We start from the raw sequence: 19,293 nt of genomic DNA, 5'->3' as shown, positions 1-19,293 counted from the left end.
GACTGGTTACACCCAAAAAAGGATTTAGCATGAAGATGGCGCAGTAATAGTTGAGCTCCAGAAGGTGGCAGCAGTGCAACACAACGGATGCCGTCTGCCGTTTATACCCAACGAAGAAGAAGAAGAAGCAGGAAGGTATTCTCAGCGCGGGAAGGATGATGGGGAGAGCGGAATGAGCTCTTGCAGTTGGTGGTCGCCACTTTGATTTCTCACAGCCGGCTGTCAGGGTGCCCTTTTAACCATGGCGTACTTACAACAGCAGTAAGTCCGAGTCACGGGGAAACGTAGCATTAAGGTAATTCTGGCTAAACACTCAGTAATAAAGTTAACGCTAGCGAACACGTGACTACTAACTTTCATGTCGGTGACGTCACACACAGACATCACAACAGTTACACGTAACGTAATGTATGTGACGTGAGCTGACAGCAGGTTTAGCTGACAGCAGGTTTCTCAGACGTCTTCCTTGTCGGAGCACGGACAGGAGCATGGCTACACCCCCAGTAGAGTACACCATTGGCGGGGTAAAGATCCCCTTCCCCTGCAAGGCGTATCCGTCCCAGCTGGCTATGATGAATTCAGTAAGTAACACTACCACTGGAGAGGACCTGCTTAAAACTGGTTATAAGGAAATACTGGGTCTCCCCTGAGTAATAATGACTTATTACAGCGCGAGGAAGTAATTTACATAGTTATGGGACACATAAAGCATTTGATCAATACACCTGTGTTTACCTATGCTATGACATTTGAAATTGGCTGTTGTGAAAATGAGTATTTACTAAAAATCCTTCCTTCCATTATTTATATTATAAGGGTATGGTGCATACCTTAAAATTATTTAATCATTTCAATCATTAATATTCAAGATCTGTACCTTGTCTGCAGATCGTCCGAGGACTGAACAAGGGGGAGCACTGCTTGCTGGAGAGTCCCACAGGAAGTGGAAAGAGCTTAGCTCTGCTGTGCTCCGCTCTGGGCTGGCAGCGGGCTCAGTGGGGTATGTCTGCTCTAACCGAGATCCAAGAAACAAAACTATTGTATCAGCAAGTAGGCTTGTCCTCAAACTAAATGTTGAACCTGCGGCGTACAGATGAATTAAAGCAGACATCTGTCCTACTTGTAACGAGATCTCACCGAGTGTCACTTGGATGTTTTAATGTTGGGATGTTTTTTTCCCCATTTTGGATACTATTCAATTACTACACATGAACTTAAGCAGATGATGTGTTTTACAATATTTCTAGACTGATGTGAGGCTAAAATATACTGTTATGATATAATTTGTGTTTTCTTAGTTTGTTAACCAAATCAACATTGCAAATATGTCTTTTTCTTACTACCTAATTGTTTACAAATAGTTTCAGATTTTGTTTATATGGCTTACACTGTCTACCGGCTGACAGCCAATGTCACTGATAGTTATATCTGTGTTTCAATGTGTGATGACAGATAAACTCAAAGAGGAAAAAATCATTTTGGAGGACAAGAGTCAGTCGGATAAAAGCTGTAGCGACGATAAGAAGTCCGACGTCCCCACGTCGTGTCAGTGTGTGTGCCACAGAAAAGTCAGCAGTACTGCAGCAAACAGTTCAGCAGCAGCCACACCTGCTGTTGTGGACCTCACAGAGTCGCCCTGCAAAGAGTTGACACAGCCGCTGCTTCTAGCACCTGAACAGAGTAAGACTTATTCAGTCTTAGTTTTATTCATAGTGGCATTTAAAAAATGCATAACTGTTCTTTTTTTTAAATGTAATTTTTACCCCCCACCCCTCCTACAACACAATAATACTTGGTTATTTCAAATTGAGAGAAATAATATTTTTTTTATTTGTTCATATGTTAGATTTCTAGTTAAATAGATCAATTTGTGAAGATTTCTTCATGTTTTTCTTTTATTATTTTAAATAAAATCCTTATAACGCCGCATGCAATAAAGGGCTGTAACGATACAAAGAAGTTGCGGTTGGGGAAAGACAAAAAAGAGGAAATGCAAAAAGATCCTTATTTTGAACACACAGATGTGTAAGTGTGAAAGGCCGACGCTATCCTCACTCCATCTCTAATGCTATGAAAATGAAAAATGCTATGAAAATGAAAAATAATAAATAAATAATAATAAAAAATAATACAAACTGAAACATACGCATTATTTATTGGCACATCTGGATAATCCTGTCACATCTGCATTAGTGTGTTTTATGTGTTGAACTGTCATAAGACATAGAACAGGCACTGAGACAACAAAATGCTCAAGTTAAAACTATTGTAATAATTGTATTTAATCTCAAGCAGCCTTGATAGGGGTGAGCTTTCAATCAGCTGTCTTTGCCATTAAGCAGTGGATTTTAGTCCTGTACCTGAAGGAATATATTTCTTCTGGTTTTCAGTCTTGCCATAAAATTAAGAGCACAGAAGCAGAATTAATGCTGTTATGCCTCTTAAATGCCTCAAAGCAGTCATTGATTTCCTTAAATTCTGTAGTTTAGTGGAAATGGCATCCATATTGCAGGGGTTCATAACTTTTGTTCCAACAGAAATGGGAGTGTCTGTGTTTTGACCGATCTAGTAAATTAAATACCGGACAAGTGAAAGTTCTTGATGTAACAGTTCTGTTTGTACACTATTCTAAGGGGTCTCTTGTCCGTCCACACAGCTAAATGTAGATAAGCTTCAACTGAGGACTAGCTCATTTCTGTGACTGTATAATCTAATATTGTACTTTGAGTTTCAGTGGCCTTACCTGAGGAGTTGCAGCCCAAGAAACCGTCTGTAGCTTCTCGTCTGGCACAGAAGTGTCTGTCCAACTCCAGCGGCGACTGTGAGAAGGACCAAGACGACGACGACGACTTTAAACCAGAAGACAGGAAGCGCTTTCGCGCTGCCCAACCGGTAGTGTAGAAGCTGTTGTACATACATACTGAATTTAGTGGATGAAGATGTATCTTATTTTTTGCCTATTGACTTAAAACAAAGGAATATCAATATCTGCAGTGGTTTGATGATTGTTGTTTTGTAAGTAGTAGATTTGGTAAGTACACTAGGGTCAAGAGTGCGTTGCCTATCATGCATTCTATCATGGTTGTGAGTCAGAAACCCTGACAAGCTTCCAGCAAATCTAATTTTTAGATTAGATTTGTTGTTGTTATGTTGCCGCTGATACAGATGGTTGATGAGCTAACACAGATCTTTTTTTATTGTTGTTTTGACTTATTATAGCAGCTGATATACAAGGCTTCCTAAAAATAATTTCACCCATCTCAAAGTTAGTGAAAACAGTAAAAGAAAACTAACCTAAGTGCTATGCTATTACTTGATTACTGCCACAAAAAAATTACCATTTTAAAAGAATTACCAATCTAACAATAACTTTGTTGGTGACAATCCAACATTGTGTTTTCCTGATACAAACAGAGCATGGTTTTTTTAGTAGGGATGTTAATAATGTGCTGTTCGACCGTGCTATTAGTTGAACAGTTAAAAACTAAGCAAAACTCAGAGGAGTGGCTTGTCACTTAAAGGAGACTGGAGCTGAAGCTGCTGCTGACGTCAGGGACGACTACCTTCTAGTTTCTCTCTAAAAACTACATTACACATAATTATCCCCCCCTCCCCTCATTAATCATTCTTCAAAATAGTATGTATTGAGAATAAGAAATCTGTATTGTGAAGTAGTCAAAACTGTCTACTATTGGTTAAGTGATGTGATGTGATGTAAAGTCTCTGTGCTTGTTTCCCAGCAGCGCAAAAGGCAGCGTCTGGACCAGGGAGTCATTTTTATTGATGATGAGCAAGAAATGAGCTCGACCATTGAGCCAAGCGCCCAAGCAGCGGGTCTGTCCTCATCGTGCTGCGTGAGTTACACCAATACTGTTGCTTTAGTGATACAAGGGGCAATGTTTTTTTTTGTACTTTACAAAGCTAGTTATTGTCTGTGTGTGTGTGTGTGTGTGTGTGTGTGTGTGTGTTTTAACAACTTAATTCACAAATTTACTTGTGAAGTTATATCTATCTATCTATCTATCTATCTATCTATCTATCTATCTATCTATCTATCTATCTATCTATCTATCTGTATATATGTATGTATGTATGTATATATATATATATGTATATATATATATATATATATATATATATGTATGTATGTATGTATATATATATATATATATATGTATGTATGTATGTATGTATGTATGTATGTATGTATGTATGTATGTATGTATGTATGTATATATATATATATATATATATATATATATATATATATATATATATATATATACATATATATACATATACATATATATATATATACATGCATTATGTTGTACTTAGGCAGTATCAGTTAGTTGTAGTGCAGTAGTTGGGGTCAATGAAACAAGTATAATTCATTACACAGGCATCTAATGATTGTTACCTAAAATATATAGACGAAAAGGAGTTAGTTTCCTATGAGCAAAATGGATCTAGTCTATCTTATCCATCTTATTTCGGAGGCTGTATGTCATCTTTTCCATGAAACACAAAAAGTTGCGCCAGTACTTAGAAAAAGATCCATAGTGGAAGGCAGGATTTGGTAACAGTTTTTGACATGCAGCCATAAAAGTGGCAGTCAATATCCCTTTTCCAGTTTAGGCTCCAAATACTAAGAGAGAAATGAAAACATCAATAACAAAGCCAAAGCTTCCATTAAATGTCCCATTCACTACCAAAGCAGTTGAATGCATCGGCAGTACTAAAATAAGTGGGCATGGTCCACCTGTGCTGATCCACACTGTGAAAGTGATGTATTTTACAAATATGAATTACTAACTAAACATGTTATCTATATATTGATATTGACAGACCTTCCAAGGTATTCACAGGTGTACCTCGTTTTGTTTACGATGATTCGGTTCTTTAAATCAGCAGTCCCCAACCTTTTTTGCGCCATGGACCGGCTTTTTTTGGCGATCTCAGGATATTTTGACTTGACGTTAAACCAGAATACCGCAGACTTTTAAGTTTTGTTTCTGGTCTAATGTATGTCAAGAGGCTTAGACGCACAGATTAATGTATCCGGTCCCTTGTCAAAATAAAACATTTTCCCAACTTTTCCCGAAAAATTCATTCATTCTTTCTGTGCGGCCCAGTACCAACCGACGGCCTGGGGGTTGGGGACCGCTGCTTTAAATGTCTTCGCGAAGCCCTTCCTGTGAAGCAGCATGCACAACAGTCAGGCTCGGTAAACCGGACACCTCAGTGGAATGCAGTCAGCATTAAAGTCAGTACCTACACCTGTGCTTTTTTGTAATGTCAGTAGATCTACTGTGAAAAAGGTCCAATGTGTGTGCTGGCTTGCTGGTACAGTTTAACAAGACATTCAAATAGAACAAAGCCATCCTTGTTATCATAAGTGGCGTGTGTGCTGGTCCTTTTAGAAGATGTTAACATGTCTGTTGTGAAAGAATAAGAATAACTACTTTATTAATACCCTCGGGCGGAACAGTCTGTTGCTCCCTGTCAGTGTCATAAATGATCCAGAGAAATACAGATTGGTTCATCCTCTCACGTTGCTGGTAGAGTGGTGTGTCGTAAGCTAGTTTTGGACCACTTATATTATGGTTTTACTGTCAGCGATGGGTTTGGTGTTAACATTCACTAACACCACTGGGTGGCGGTATACTCCACCAAATTGACAAAGACTGGTGTTGAAGTTTCAAACATGTATGGCCTCATAAAGGAACAATTTTGAACATTGCAGATTATTCATGTTTTCACAAACGGATATGTTTAACTTAACGTAACACAAATTATACAGTATAAATGCAAGATTGTTACAAATGATGTGTGTTTGATTTTCAGACCTTCAGAATGAGGACACCTGGGCAGGTCTTCTCTTCTTCAAAGGCCTGGTTGAAATTTTAGACTAGATTTTAGACAGGTTCGTATTTGTTTTAGGTTCAAGTTGGGCTCAGGCATTTAGTTGCGATAGTTACAGTTAGAGTATATTGAGTCTATATCATTGGAATTTCCTAGGAATCATAATCTGCGATTTCCCCACCGCGGGACTGATAAAGGATTATGTTATTTTATGACATTTCTTGCTCCATCCGACCTTCAGTCAAAACACCAAGACAGTCAGTTTACTAGCGTGTGTAGCAATAAACTGGTAATGTTTTGCATGTCTACCCTTAACCATCGAATGAGACACTGATTTATTTTCTATGGATCCTCAAGGTTTATTCTATGACTTTTTGTTAGACTACATTGATTTTAGTTAAGTAGAGATAATGAAGTGACAACAGAGTATTGTGAAGCTGCATTTCCACAGTCCGACACAACCAAACTAGGTGCATCAAGTAACACCTGTTTTTTCTAAAGCTATCTACTAGGAGCAGCTCACCGGAATGGTTGAACCCTCGCAACTGGGTCTTAACGTGCCACAGGTGTGTGGCTTGGATTTGGAGCCGTGGACGGTCGGAGGTGGAAAAAGAGGAGGAGGGAAAGTGAAGTCGAAAAAGCGCGTCCGTCTCTAGTTTCCCTGCAGCTACATGACCCTGGCTCTTTTGTCCCGCGAGCGCTGACTGACGGCCTGAATGGGGCCCTTTGAAGCAAGCTCCAGTTTTAATTAAGAGGGTTTGCCTCGCCTGGACCGCTGATCTGTGAAAGCCACGGGGATAAATATTGAATGGGGTTCACCCGCTGGTTACTGCGCCCAAGGGATAAACAGGTGCTTTGGAGGGCAGATATTTGCCAGGGCCCCCTACCTGCACAGTGTGGTCATGTTGGAAGGAGGGGGTGTTCGGTGTCATGTCTTCCGAAGTATCGGCTATTGAAGCCTACGCTTATTGGAGTGAATTCCAAGCCCTCGAAAGCTGTGGAATGAGGAGCAAATTGGCGTCCAGTGAGAGGCGCCAGTGATACCTAAGTGATCCACTGCCTGCGGCCCCTCACTGCCCTCTGACTGGCCCCCCGGAGTGTGAGATTTCCATCTCTCAGGTGTTGGCAGGGAGTAGAGCAACAGAAGCCTACCTGTGAATATTCTGAGGTGTTCAGTAACACCACTGACCTCTGTTCCTGTCAATTCCAGAAAGCTTTAGCTGTTGCATACACTTACACCTGGAAGTGTAGGTATACCAAGGGAACTACGTTTATCTGTGCTAAAGAAATGTAGTATACCTGAGAAAACCTAGTGCACCTAAAGGATCATAGTACACCTGTCCAAAACAGTGCACCTGTAAATGCAATCTTAATGAGATTAACAGTTTGCTCTCATGACCTATTGTTTGACAGACAAAGCTAGTATTCTCATTGCTAGCGGCACTCAAGCAGCAACGCCAATGGAGCTGTTATGTTCTTGCTGCTCGCAGAGCTGGCGTCTCTATTGCCCCTTTCGCCAGTTATCTGCATTCCTTTCGAGGGGGTGTCTGCTCTGGACTGTGGGGCCAGGCTTGATACCTTGTTGTCCTGGCATCTCAGAAGGCAGGCGCGTAAAAGGATACTCTTGTGTCAGCTGTTTCCTGCTGCAGCTTTTGACAAGGGCCTCTATTCATCAGCAAGCCCTTCTACACTGCCCCAACCAACCCATCCTCCCCCCACCTGCCAATGAATAAGTAATTATTAGCCATCTTGGGGCAGGATATTTGGATGGCTCTATTTAATGTGGCAGCAGCAGGTAAGGTGATCGGGCTCAGGGCCCAAGCTGTGGAGCGCAACTGTTCTTGAGGAGAAAGGTAACCTGAACTGGTGTTGGGGCCCTGCAGCACCTCTGTTTATTTTTCACATGGGCTCAGGGCTCGTTATCCCTCTTAACTCTGAGAGTCGACTCTCTAAGGGCTCTCCTTGGCCTACACTCCATCGCACATTGTAATATTTGATGGGCAAACATGCTTGGAAAATCTGAGCCGCCCGGTAACTCAAGCCACTCGTCTGTCATCAGAAGTGCAGCCTTCTGATCTCTATGATAAGCAGCGATGCCTGACAACACATACCATTCATTCTCACGTGGAGTTGTTCTGGTAATTTGTTGAGGTTTTAGGGATGAACCTGTTTGTCAAGCTTGCAAAATAATACAAAAGATTTGGTAATCTCTGAAGAAAACCATCTAAAGATATTGTCATGCATTGTTGACAAGGTGTGCATATTAATGTTGACCCATTGGTCTGACACCATTAGATGTTTTACTTCAGGCTCATCTGATAGTAAAACTGCCTTGTGGGGATTCATTTCAGGAGGTCACCAAACATTAATATTTCAATCAAAAGACAATAGTGAATGGACTTTAGTTACACTTCTGGAACATCAATTGAGTTTATTTATGAGGAAGGATTGCTGGATAATTTGGCAAATAAAATACTGTAAATTGCATATTGGCACAGTGTTTCCCCTAGGTTTACAGCCTCAGGGGTTTGGGGGGTGGGGGTTATTAAATTGTTTTTATAACCAGTTAAATGTTGCTTAAAAACTTTAGAAAACAGTAACTTTAAATGTAATTATGACACCTCATCAAAATTGAAATCTCCATTGGATCTGTAATTATTTTCCATCCATAAAAAGATCTCTGATAAGATCTCTGATAATTAGGACATTGTAATTATATTTGAGAACATTCACATTTGAGTGGAAATCAAAAAAAAAATCTATCAAATTACTGTTTAAAATAACAAACAAAAAAACAACAATGGCCATGCAACTACCAATATCTGTAGATTAGAAAGACGTGCCTTTTTTTTTACACTTAGTGCAGGTGTGCTCTTGGTTAAGCTCCCCCCTAGTATGTACTGTATTCTCATCATGCACATCCTTACTCTTTCATGGTATCTAACTGTATGAGCAACACCCATCTACATTTAGGAACCATAAGACCACACAGTATGTAACTGTGTACAGTTTAATGTGAGACTTGCTTCTGCTGAACATCATCCACTGAGGTAACAAGTGGACTTTAGAAGATGGTACATTCTGAAATGTAGTGTACCACAAGAGGCGAGTCATAACGCCCGGCTACACTGCCTGCAAATCACCTTTTATATATTAGTATCGTACAGCTTAGAAATGACTTTTGATATATTTTAGACTAAAGAATCTTAAAGTTCTCGTGTGTGTGTGTGTGTGTGTGTGTGTGTGTGTGTGTGTGTGTGTGTGTGTGTGTGTGTGTGTGTGTGTGTGTGTGTGTGTGTGTGAGTGAGAGAGAGAAAGCCACCAAAGAGTACACCACTTAAAAGAGCTCAACACATAAACAGGATCGGTTTCATAAGCGTTGCCGGTTACACTTCAGCTGTAATGGGGGGGCGGGAGGAGGGGGACGGGGGGTGGTATCTGCCACGTCACCGGGCGGCCAATTTTGAAGCAGCTAGATTTTCTTCATCGCCACAATGGTGGCCTATTATCTTTCAGACTCCAAAGGTCATCTGGCGGAGAGTGACAGGACACTTTATGTATGATGCAGATTATTTATGCTTCTCTATGTGTTGATCACAAGAGGATACAAGGCAGGCCGAGAACCTATTTAGGCAGTGGATAATAGTGACGAGTCCTGGATAAGCTTTGTGTGTCATAATACACTGAACAGCTAAATGTAGTACAGCATTCAGAATACAAAGAACATGTTATGTGTTTAATACCTCATATGATAACGTTAGAGGCTTGTGTACATGAGATCCAGTGATAAATTGATCTTTACATCCAACCATGGGTTCCGCTCCAATGTAAGCAGCAGCAAAGAGGGCCCCGGTGGGGCTCGTCTCCATGGCGGGGCTCGTCTCCATGGCGGGGCTCGTCTCAAGGCGGTGCGCCTCTCATGGCGTGGCTCCTCGCAATGGCGGTACTCCTCTGCCATGGAGGAGCACAGCCATAAGAAATGAAATCCTCTGTATATGTATGTCACCAATGAATATTTAAATTGTTAATTGTTTGTGTCCAGCCTTACAGATTACAGCAAATGTGGCTTTAACATCTTCAGTCCAAGCATTTTCACATTCTCTACAATGGAGGAGCAAAAATACATTATTGGGTCTTACGGCGTCATTATTGTTAAAATGAGACGGCTAATGTTCCCCGCTTTATCATCATAATAATCTATTTTTATTTAAACCATATAGTCAAATGTATTGGATTGGAATCCAGCGTTTACATAAAAAGATTAGATTTATGACGTTAATTTAATAACAGTAGCTTTATAAATAAATAAGTACCACTGCTGGTTAGGCCTTAGAAATGGACGACGAGCCAACCGTCTCATTATTAAACAATGCAGCATGTGCATGTATGTTTTGTTGGCGCGATAGTGTTGAATCGTTGGGCCTGGCGGTCGGTATCGGATGCAGACCTAATATATTTAATGCCACAAGCATCAAGAGCAGTGGAAAGTGGTCGGTCTCGGGTACACGAGCTGTGTGTCACCTCCATACGCTGTTGTGGATCAAAAAGACCAGGCGAACTGGAAACGGTGCTAATTTAGAAAAAACATTGTTGCAAAGCAAATTTTAAATAAACGTACACTCATTTATTTGTTAATCATTTAAGTTGTGTTTTTATGCAAATTACCAATTATCTTTTAATTATTTGGCAATGTATTTGGGAGGCGTGGATTTAGAGTCAGCGCTGTAAAGGACAGTTTCTAGTATTTTTTTATATTATAATATAGTAGCGAGCAGCTGCTCAGTATTTGTGTCTTTTTCTCTTTCCAGTCCCCTGAGCCCTGCTCCCTGTGTCGGTGTGCTTCAGCTAAAGACGGCATCAAGGACAAAGACGGTGGTGGAAAAAAGAAGATTCCCAAGATCTACTTTGGCACTCGCACACATAAACAGATAACTCAGATCACCCACGAGCTGAGGCGCACTGTTTTCTCTGGAGTGCCCATGACCATCTTATCCAGTAGAGGTCACACATGTGTCAACGGAGGGGTGGCGCCTCACCCCAACCGCAATGAACGCTGCAAGGATCTGCTGGATAACAAAGATGTGAGGATGAACACTTACGTACACACTTTAGGCTTTAAAGTCATGCCCGACCTGAAACCTGCCCTTTTGATATCCAATAGTCACTCCCTGTAAGCAGGAGAATGTTTCATCCCTCCTACAGAACATGAACACCTCATGAAGATGACATAACCTTTATTTTTTGGGCACTAATTTAGTAATTCATGTCTGCTATAGTTCATTACTTAGGCCAGATCAACCTTTCCTATTTGTTTGCTCCCTCTTGTCTCCAAAAGAATGGTTCTGGACCTGAATTGGACTCCTTTGACCCTCTTCTAGCTGTGAAATCCAATGCCACATGACACACTTTCTCCACGGAATCAAACTTTTATTTGCTGGTTACAAAAGCTGGCGAAAGACATCGTAAAACAGACCTAACATATTATTATAACCTTAAAAGCCCAATTGATTTCTCTCCCTCGCACATAATACTCATCTAACTTCAAACCACCATGTACTGAGAACAGACCTTTTCACCCTGTAACACAAACCCACAGGTAACTATCACTACCAGACAAAAGTCCTTCAACAATGTAGCCTCAGTAGCAATTATGCGACTACAATATCCACAATTGGTCCAGCTGGTTCTTTTTGACACACTAAAATGACATGAGACGCTTAAACTCCTGTCCTGTCCCAAAGCAGAGGCTCCTCCTGCAACAAGGACAATTACGCTGTCAGTGGAGGTGTTTGCCTCCCATGCCTCATATTAAATAGCTGGCTCAGTCATTACCGCTCAGTGGTGTTACTGATGCTCGCTCTTCATCTCCTCGGGGTAGTCAGTGTCAGGTGGCCATGCTGTGTGGACGCTCAGTGATTTCTTCACATCGTCTTCAGTCAAAACACCTCCTACCTGTGTAAACCTCACTGTAACCTGTCCTGACCCAATTGTGGCTGCATGTCTATGAATCTCCCCAACTCCCCTTTCACTTAGCTGACCGTGTTCAGTTTCAGCAAAGTGTAAAAGCTTAGCATATGATTGTGAGAGGTAGACCATTTCATCCAGAGATTAATATTGTGTCCCGAGGTTACTGAGTATACCGGTGTACAGACTTTGTGTTTGACCGTGTCACCTCAAGCTGTAAAATCATAAAGAACAGGGTGGGACATCTGAAGCAGACACCTCTGTTGACAGTGTAATTGGGGCTGGGTACATGCGATGCTGCTTCTTTACACTTTATCTGCATTCACTGTATGAGTCAGGACATGTCAGCCACTACAATAACTGGAAGCCTCTGAAGTACTGTATGTCACCCTCTGGTTAAATGTGACACTAGAGATAAGAAAATAAAGCGGTCTGTTGAAGCCCATCAGGTAGAAACCAAAGGAAGTATCTACACATAATGTCAAGTCCAACGTGAGATGAGCAAAGCGTCATCAGTGTCGTTCGGTTGGGTGGTCATCCAATATGTGCCAATTTCGACAAGTCAAATCTTACATGATCCGTTAAATGCTGCCGACTTTGAATGAAAAAAGTGTATGTTACAGGGGAGGTCATGCAGCTACTACCACAACGTCAAAAGGATTGGGGACCAGTGCAGTCTACAGCGGGTCCACGGACTCCATGATGCCTGGGACATTGAGGACCTTGTTACACTGGGCAAGCGGATCAGGGCATGCTCCTACTTTGCTGCCCGTGAACTCAAGAAGGACGCCTTAATCATCTTTTGTCCATATAACTACCTGCTGGACCCAATGATCAGAGAGAGTGTGAGTAGGGAAGAGATGGTGCAGGAATTATAGAACAATCTGTAAGATTAGTTCTTAACAAAGAACCAGACCATGTGGAGAGTTCAGGGATTAACCTCTTCCTCTCCCCTCTTCTTCCTCTGCCCTCTTCTTCCTCTGCCCTCTTTTTCCTCTCCTGCTTTCAATCTACATTTTCAACAGATGGAGATCGACCTGACAGGCCAGATTGTGGTGCTGGACGAAGCCCACAACATTGAGGACTGTGCAAGGGAGAGTGCCAGCTACACTTTGGACCACCAGAGTCTGATGGATTCCACGATTGAGCTTGACGGCATGGTCAAGAACAACTTAAGACGCTCCGAACACGAGCCACTCAGGGACTTCTGCTACGGCCTGATCAAGTTAGTGATTCAGTAAAGGAATTGCTTATCTGTGGCACTTCTAGTTTGAGTGGATATTTACGAGAATGTATATTTGTCCATGGTGTAGCTGGATCCAGGATAGCGAAAGCCTGATGTCTGAACGAGGATTCGAAAGCACCTGTAAGGTCTGGAGTGGAAAGGATGTGCTGGGCATCTTTCACAACATGGGCATCACTGCTGCCATCTTCAGCAATCTAAAGGTACACCACATATCTGCTTCACTTGTAGGTGTGTAATGGGACAGCAATTGTGTTTGCTGGCCACAGTAATGCTTGAAAATATCGATAAATAATTATAGTTTGCGTCTGTATAAGATTGACAGGAGCAGTAGTTAAATTACCTACATCAGATGTTTCTAATACTCTGTCCTTATTAGTTTGCTTATTCCCAGGCCAAAATGTCATCGTGATACTTTGTGTGTATGTCACATTTAGTGCCAAATCTGTTGGTTTATTTTAATGTGGGACAGTCGTTTATAGTCCTGACACTTCCCAATGTTAAGGAGAAAAACCACAAAAAATCTTGACCATGCTCAGTGTTTGGAAGTGTCTATTACCACGTTTATCACTCCACTGAAGGCATTTTTGCTGTGACGTAAGTTTGACACCAAAATGACGACTTGCATGTTCTTATTTGGTTTTAGATGTCCTGTAATAATCAACACGACTGTTTTTTTTTCCTCAAACGCCCTCCCCTGTGACAGAATAACCTGGCAGCAGTGTTGGAGAAAGAGAAGCGGTCCATTATCAATGGTGAAGAGATTGTGGTTATGTTCCCAATCATCAGCTCGGCGACCTCCATGGTCCTCAAAAATCTCTTCATGGTGCTTGGCTTCATGTACGCCGACGACAACTGCAGGTCAGAGACAAACCAGAGCAATTCACTCAAGCAAAATCCTGTCATGCCAGCGCCTCAGATGAACTCTCATGTCTCTGTGTGTCTGTAGGGTGGCTGAAGACTACCGGGTAGCCCTACAGAAGAGCTACGCTTGGACAAACCGAGTCCCGGCTGATACGCCTGATGCCCGAGGATTTTTTGTTCGGCCACATAGCAGGCAGCGCCAGAGCGCCCGGGTCAGGACAGAAGTCGTCACACTTAGCTTCTGGTGCCTCAACCCCGCTGTGGTGAGACATCATGCCGTGTAGGCCAAACTGATCGATTACTGGAGTCTATAAACATAAATGCATGACTTAATGAGTCTGAAATGAAGGTTACATGGCAAGTGCTGGTAAAATATGTCACAAAAATATTATCAAAGGAAATGTTTAGGTCATATTACAGGTGAAACAGTTCATGGAGGTTCATTGTGTCTGTATCTCTTAGGCTTTCTCTGACTTCAGTAAGTCAGTGCACAGCATTGTGCTGACATCAGGAACCCTGTCACCCATGGGCTCCTTCTCCTCTGAACTTGGGGTGAAATTCACCATCCAGCTGGAGGCCAACCATGTTATCAACAAGTCCCAGGTCAGTAGGCTCATTTGTGGTGCGCCCCGCATTTAGGAACATATGAACAGCAGATTAAATACAGACTTTAACCATTATAGTGTGTTGATAAAGTTTTACTGCTCTCGGTATTAAGGGAAAAGTGGGTGACCTGTACATTTACATTAATCCTTTCTAGTCAACGATCCCTGATAATACGACACACTGGCAGCACCAAAGCTAAGAGCTAGCATAGGGAGGTTCCATTGAGTCACGTTAATGTGTGTTCAAGCTTCATTCAGTAAAAAATGATTATTAAGCAAAGGTAAACTAAGACATTATCATGATTTTCTTTAAATTTACTGAGAAACTTCAATAAATGTTGTTTGAAGGAGATGTTTTCTCAGCAATATAAAAAAAAAGGAAATTAGAGTATCAATTATGTTTGTCTTCCTAACTCTAGATCAGGGGTGTCAAACATACGGCCCGCCAGGGTGTTCAATCAAAAAAATACAATTTTATATATATATATATATATATATATATATATATATATATATATATATATATATATATATATATATATATATATATATAAATAAATAAAAGAACAAAATTGGCAGAGCTGGGATTCAAACCTCTGATCCTCTGCTTATAAGACATACATGCAAACCATTGATCCACAGTCGCAATTGATGTGAGCACTGATATTATTGTGTTAGAACTCGTTAAACATGGATCTCGTCATGAAAGTGGCGTCACAAACGTGTCACAAAGCGAGGGAATCTGCAGAGGAGAGCCCAGGCAGATAAACAGAGGGCTGATGTCTGAATTTTTGTTCTTTATGTTTCTAGGTAATTGTTGAAAGACCTTTAAAATAGAGTTCATCATCTAAAAACCTTCACCAATGATTTAAACATAGAGAAACATTGTCGTTAATTATGCGTTATTATGCTGTGATTTTTCTGGTCCAGCCCGCTTCACTGACAACAAATCCCTAAAGGTTATATTTTCTCCCTTTTTGTCATGCTGATCCAACCTGTGTCTTAAAAACCTACTCCCCTTAGGCTTACCAAGGCACTCAGCCTCTGGGAACAATGGCTTCTTTGACAAAGCATATGCTGTATGAAGGGATATTTAGCTGCTCGATGTCTAATTTGATATTATGACTCTGACTATGAATCATGACTATGAACTTAAAACCTTCCCCTCTCTGGACTCATTGAAATCCCTAAGCTTTCTTAAAGCTACGTGTCAGAAAGAGATGAATTATGATATCATCAGTGGAGTTTAGGTTTTGTTAAGGTGCATCACCCAGTTGCAAACATTGACCCTGTCTCCACATCCATGCCACTTTTGTCCAGCAGATGTCACAGTCCAACCATTCAATTAATAATGTTGAACTTGGACTTACGACTCCGTGTCACCACTAGTTTTGCGTTGCACATGAGAATGTAAAAAAAAAAGCTGATCATAGCAGGGATTATTTGTCTTTTGGCCAACATGATAATCCCAGACATATTTATAATGTGAAGTACATTGGGATTTGACCTTAGCATTTCTAATGCCCTCTCCTCAGGTTTGGGTGGGCACCGTTGGTTCAGGACCCCACGGCAGAAAACTCTGTGCCACCTTCCAAAATACAGAAACGTTTATCTTCCAGGACGAAGTGGGTGCGCTGCTGCTCCATGTCTGCCAGGTCGTGGCCAAGGGTGTGCTCTGCTTTTTGCCTTCTTACAAGGTAAATACCACAGACATTCTCTACTAAAACAGGAAACATGTTGTGAAATGACTGGTCTGAAGGAATTCGTTTGATATGTGTTAAGAGGTCACATAGGCTGTAATGGATACTGCTAAAACATCTCACTACTAACCTTTCTGGCACTTTTCAGAATTAGGTTGATTAGCTATTTGTGGCGTTTAAAAAGTAACAAATTATTTTTTTGACTCAAATTTTTATTAGATCACAACCTTTGTGAACAAGATTTATGAATCACCACAGGTCTTGAGTCGGCAATTAACAGTACAGACCGTCCTACAAAATGAATTTTCATAGAATATTTGTATAAAATGTTTTCATTGTTTCTTCCTTTCTGGTAAGCACCTTGTAGTCTTTGCTTGAAATGTGCAATTCAAAGTTTATTTAGGCTCAAAAACTAAGAGGGAGACTTTAAAGTACCGGTAATTCAAACACTGCCTTACAGTCCCGCAGACTGGAAGCTTTGCCGTAAGTGCTTTTGCACCTGGTCCTTTACGTATGCTGTGTGTGGTGACATACAACAGTAAGCCTGCCTAACACTTTGAATTATGTTTTTAATATGTGGAGGAATAAGGCCTAAATATTTTGACAATTTCCACAACAGGATGAAGGAAGTATCTTCTGTTCTGCAGAGGAACTTAACACAATCCACACATGTAATTATAATCAGATCTACTTGTGCTCTTGATGGAGAAGTTCTAAATCTAAATTTACTCACAATTATATTGTTACATTGAGGTGATGGTGGATAGTTCGCGGTTGGATCATCGGTTTCCACATTCTGCCACTGGAAGGCGCTAGAGACCACACTTTGGAGAGTTTTAGTTGTTTGAAGGTATTTTTTTTAACTTGCTTTGCAAAACAAGAAACAGTTTTCAAAGCCTGAACAGGATTCCAATAGATCCTACTGCTAAGAAGCTCCTCTTGGTGGTGTCATATGTTAAAATAGATCACAACTAGTCAATATAGGTATTTGTCAAGGTCTTGTTAAAAGCCGCCATCGTCATGGAACTGTATCCTCTTTCAGTTAATGAGGGCGCTTCTTAGAGGGCACTCATAGACACTTTGTCCCCCTTTTGTTTTGTTATGCGTTTTTGGACATGAATAATTAATGTACACTGCAGCTCAGTTGTCACATTAGCTTACTTAGGGACAAGTGGATTTAATACATCATTGTGTTGGTCCACATTGCATATGTTACGCGTGACTTTCGTCAATAAGCAATTTTGGTCAATAATCATGGGAAACATAATATGTTTGCTTTTAAAGTCTTAATGACCACACATATACTATAATTCTTTAAACTGTATTTGAATGCGGGGCTGTGAGGTTCACATCCTCAGTCACAGTATTACACTCAGTAAAGAATCAAATGTACTGCCGCGGGGGTAGCAGAAGAATGTATTTTGAGATTGAGCTAAGAGCGAGCCCCTTTTCATTTAAATAGATTCGAGAAGTCATGTCTTCCAGTATTTGTAAAGGGGCTACAAGGTGCTGTAGTGGCTGGTTGCCTCACAGCAAGAGCCAGGTTCTATTCCCGGCCCACGCGCTTCCTGTGCGAAGTTTGCATGTTCTCTCTGTGACGGCGTAGGTTCTCTCCAGGTTCCTTGGCTTCCTCCCATGGTTGAAAGCAGTGGTTCTCAATTGGTCTGGCTCCGGGACCCACCATCACCCCTAATGACAAGCTGCGACCCAAATTGATGAACATTCTCAACATTTCCAATGTATTTAATAAAAAGATGATGCAGTTTGAACCTGAGATATTATGGAGACAGTAGTGATACATGCTGGGTGTGTGATTGTGTGTGTGTGTGTGTGTGTGTGTGTGTGTGTACGGGTGTTGAAGGTGCATAACAAAACAATAAGGTAAGTAACAGAACCTAAACTAACTCTGCAGCCCAGGTGCATTATAGTCACATGGTAATAAGAAATGACATCAGTATTCTCCATTAAAGGATTTACATGTTGCTGCTATGCTCTTGAATCACTCTCAAAAACGTCTTCGTCTGCGAGCAAGTGATGCAACTTCCCCTTGGTATCGGGCCGCACAAAAAGAATGAAAAAAAAAAATCAAGCGCAGTTTTATTTTGAAAATTGACCGGATACATCCATCTGTGCGTCTAAGCCTTTTACTCTTGACACATGTCAATAGGCTACGTGATAACGTTGCCCCAAAAATGAAACTTAATTGTACGTTACAAGTCTGCCAGAGTGCCGGTGTTCTGGATTAAAATCAAGACAGACTGTCCTAAAACTGCCAAAAGTCCTCTGCAAACGTGCAAGAAACATCCAAACCCTAAGAGTGAATACAGATCGCAATCAGTAGTTTTTCATGCTGGGTGTAGAAACCACGAGTGTGGGTACAGATTACGAGGAGTAGTATAAAACTCAGTCAGTGATTTCTGAACTTTAGGTTTTAGAGTCAAGAGGGACGGCCGGCTGGCGATGGAGGTGGGCCGGTCCCAACCTCGCCAGCCCACTGGGTATCCCCTGGCCCAATCCAACCTGGGACACGCTTAAGGGACGAGCCGGTGAAAAAACGACACTGTGCTGCATAAAAGTGCCTTCAAAGTAAAATCACAGGATTGAAAAAAAAAAATTGATTTTTTTCCCCCCCAAGCAAAGGCCTGCGACCCATTAAAAACGGGTCCGTTTTTAAAAAAACAAGACCCACCAGTTGAGAACCACTGGTCCAAAGACATGCAGCTTTGGTTTATTGATAACTCTAATATTGCCCGTAAGTGTGGATGTGAGCGTGAATAAGTATGGATGGATGGATGGATGGATATCTCAGTGGCGATCCGTGGTGTTGGCCATCAAGCCAGCTGAGATCGCGGCAAAAAAAAAATGTCACACCGACAAAATGTCACACCCTCCCCAGCGGGGAGAGAAGTCAAAAGCACATATTCCGTGGCCTCAGGCAGCGGAGAAGTCCGGGCACGAGGGCTCTAAAGCAGGTGACCGAAGCTGGCGGGCCACCTTCGGCCCGAACCTTTCCAAACCGACCTTGATCCGGTCGCGGCACTACAGTGGAGGA

At 41.5% G+C, this 19,293-nt stretch overlaps 1 protein-coding gene across 7 annotated transcripts in view; it reads left to right on the top strand.

Moving 5' to 3' along the window:
• The first annotated feature begins 139 nt into the window (after positions 1-139).
• brip1 (BRCA1 interacting helicase 1) overlaps positions 140-19,293 on the top strand; it is an 84,559-nt gene continuing 65,405 nt past the window's right edge. For 5 of the 7 annotated variants that reach the window (XR_011077971.1, XM_068585705.1, XM_068585702.1 and 2 more), the window contains exons 1-13: positions 140-581; positions 889-1,000; positions 1,453-1,680; positions 2,735-2,892; positions 3,741-3,854; positions 10,674-10,946; positions 12,453-12,674; positions 12,855-13,054; positions 13,143-13,275; positions 13,779-13,933; positions 14,022-14,199; positions 14,399-14,539; positions 16,077-16,238. Coding sequence is in view for 6 of the 7 variants with exons in the window: in XM_068585705.1 (XP_068441806.1) it covers positions 489-581; positions 889-1,000; positions 1,453-1,680; positions 2,735-2,892; positions 3,741-3,854; positions 10,674-10,946; positions 12,453-12,674; positions 12,855-13,054; positions 13,143-13,275; positions 13,779-13,933; positions 14,022-14,199; positions 14,399-14,539; positions 16,077-16,238 (2,169 nt within the window). In the remaining variant the exon portion in view is untranslated. The remainder of the gene's footprint in view (positions 582-888; positions 1,001-1,452; positions 1,681-2,734; positions 2,893-3,740; positions 3,855-10,673; positions 10,947-12,452; positions 12,675-12,854; positions 13,055-13,142; positions 13,276-13,778; positions 13,934-14,021; positions 14,200-14,398; positions 14,540-16,076; positions 16,239-19,293) is intronic. The other 2 variants (XM_068585703.1, XM_068585704.1) reach the window with 2 other exon arrangements.

Source organism: Clinocottus analis, unplaced genomic scaffold (assembly GCF_023055335.1).
Source record: "Clinocottus analis isolate CAN_PGR_092001 unplaced genomic scaffold, fCliAna1.0.p SCAF_2, whole genome shotgun sequence".
Classification (NCBI taxonomy): domain Eukaryota; kingdom Metazoa; phylum Chordata; class Actinopteri; order Perciformes; family Cottidae; genus Clinocottus; species Clinocottus analis.
Note: the sequence above shows the minus strand (reverse complement) of the source record. Positions and strands in the feature narration are given on the sequence as shown.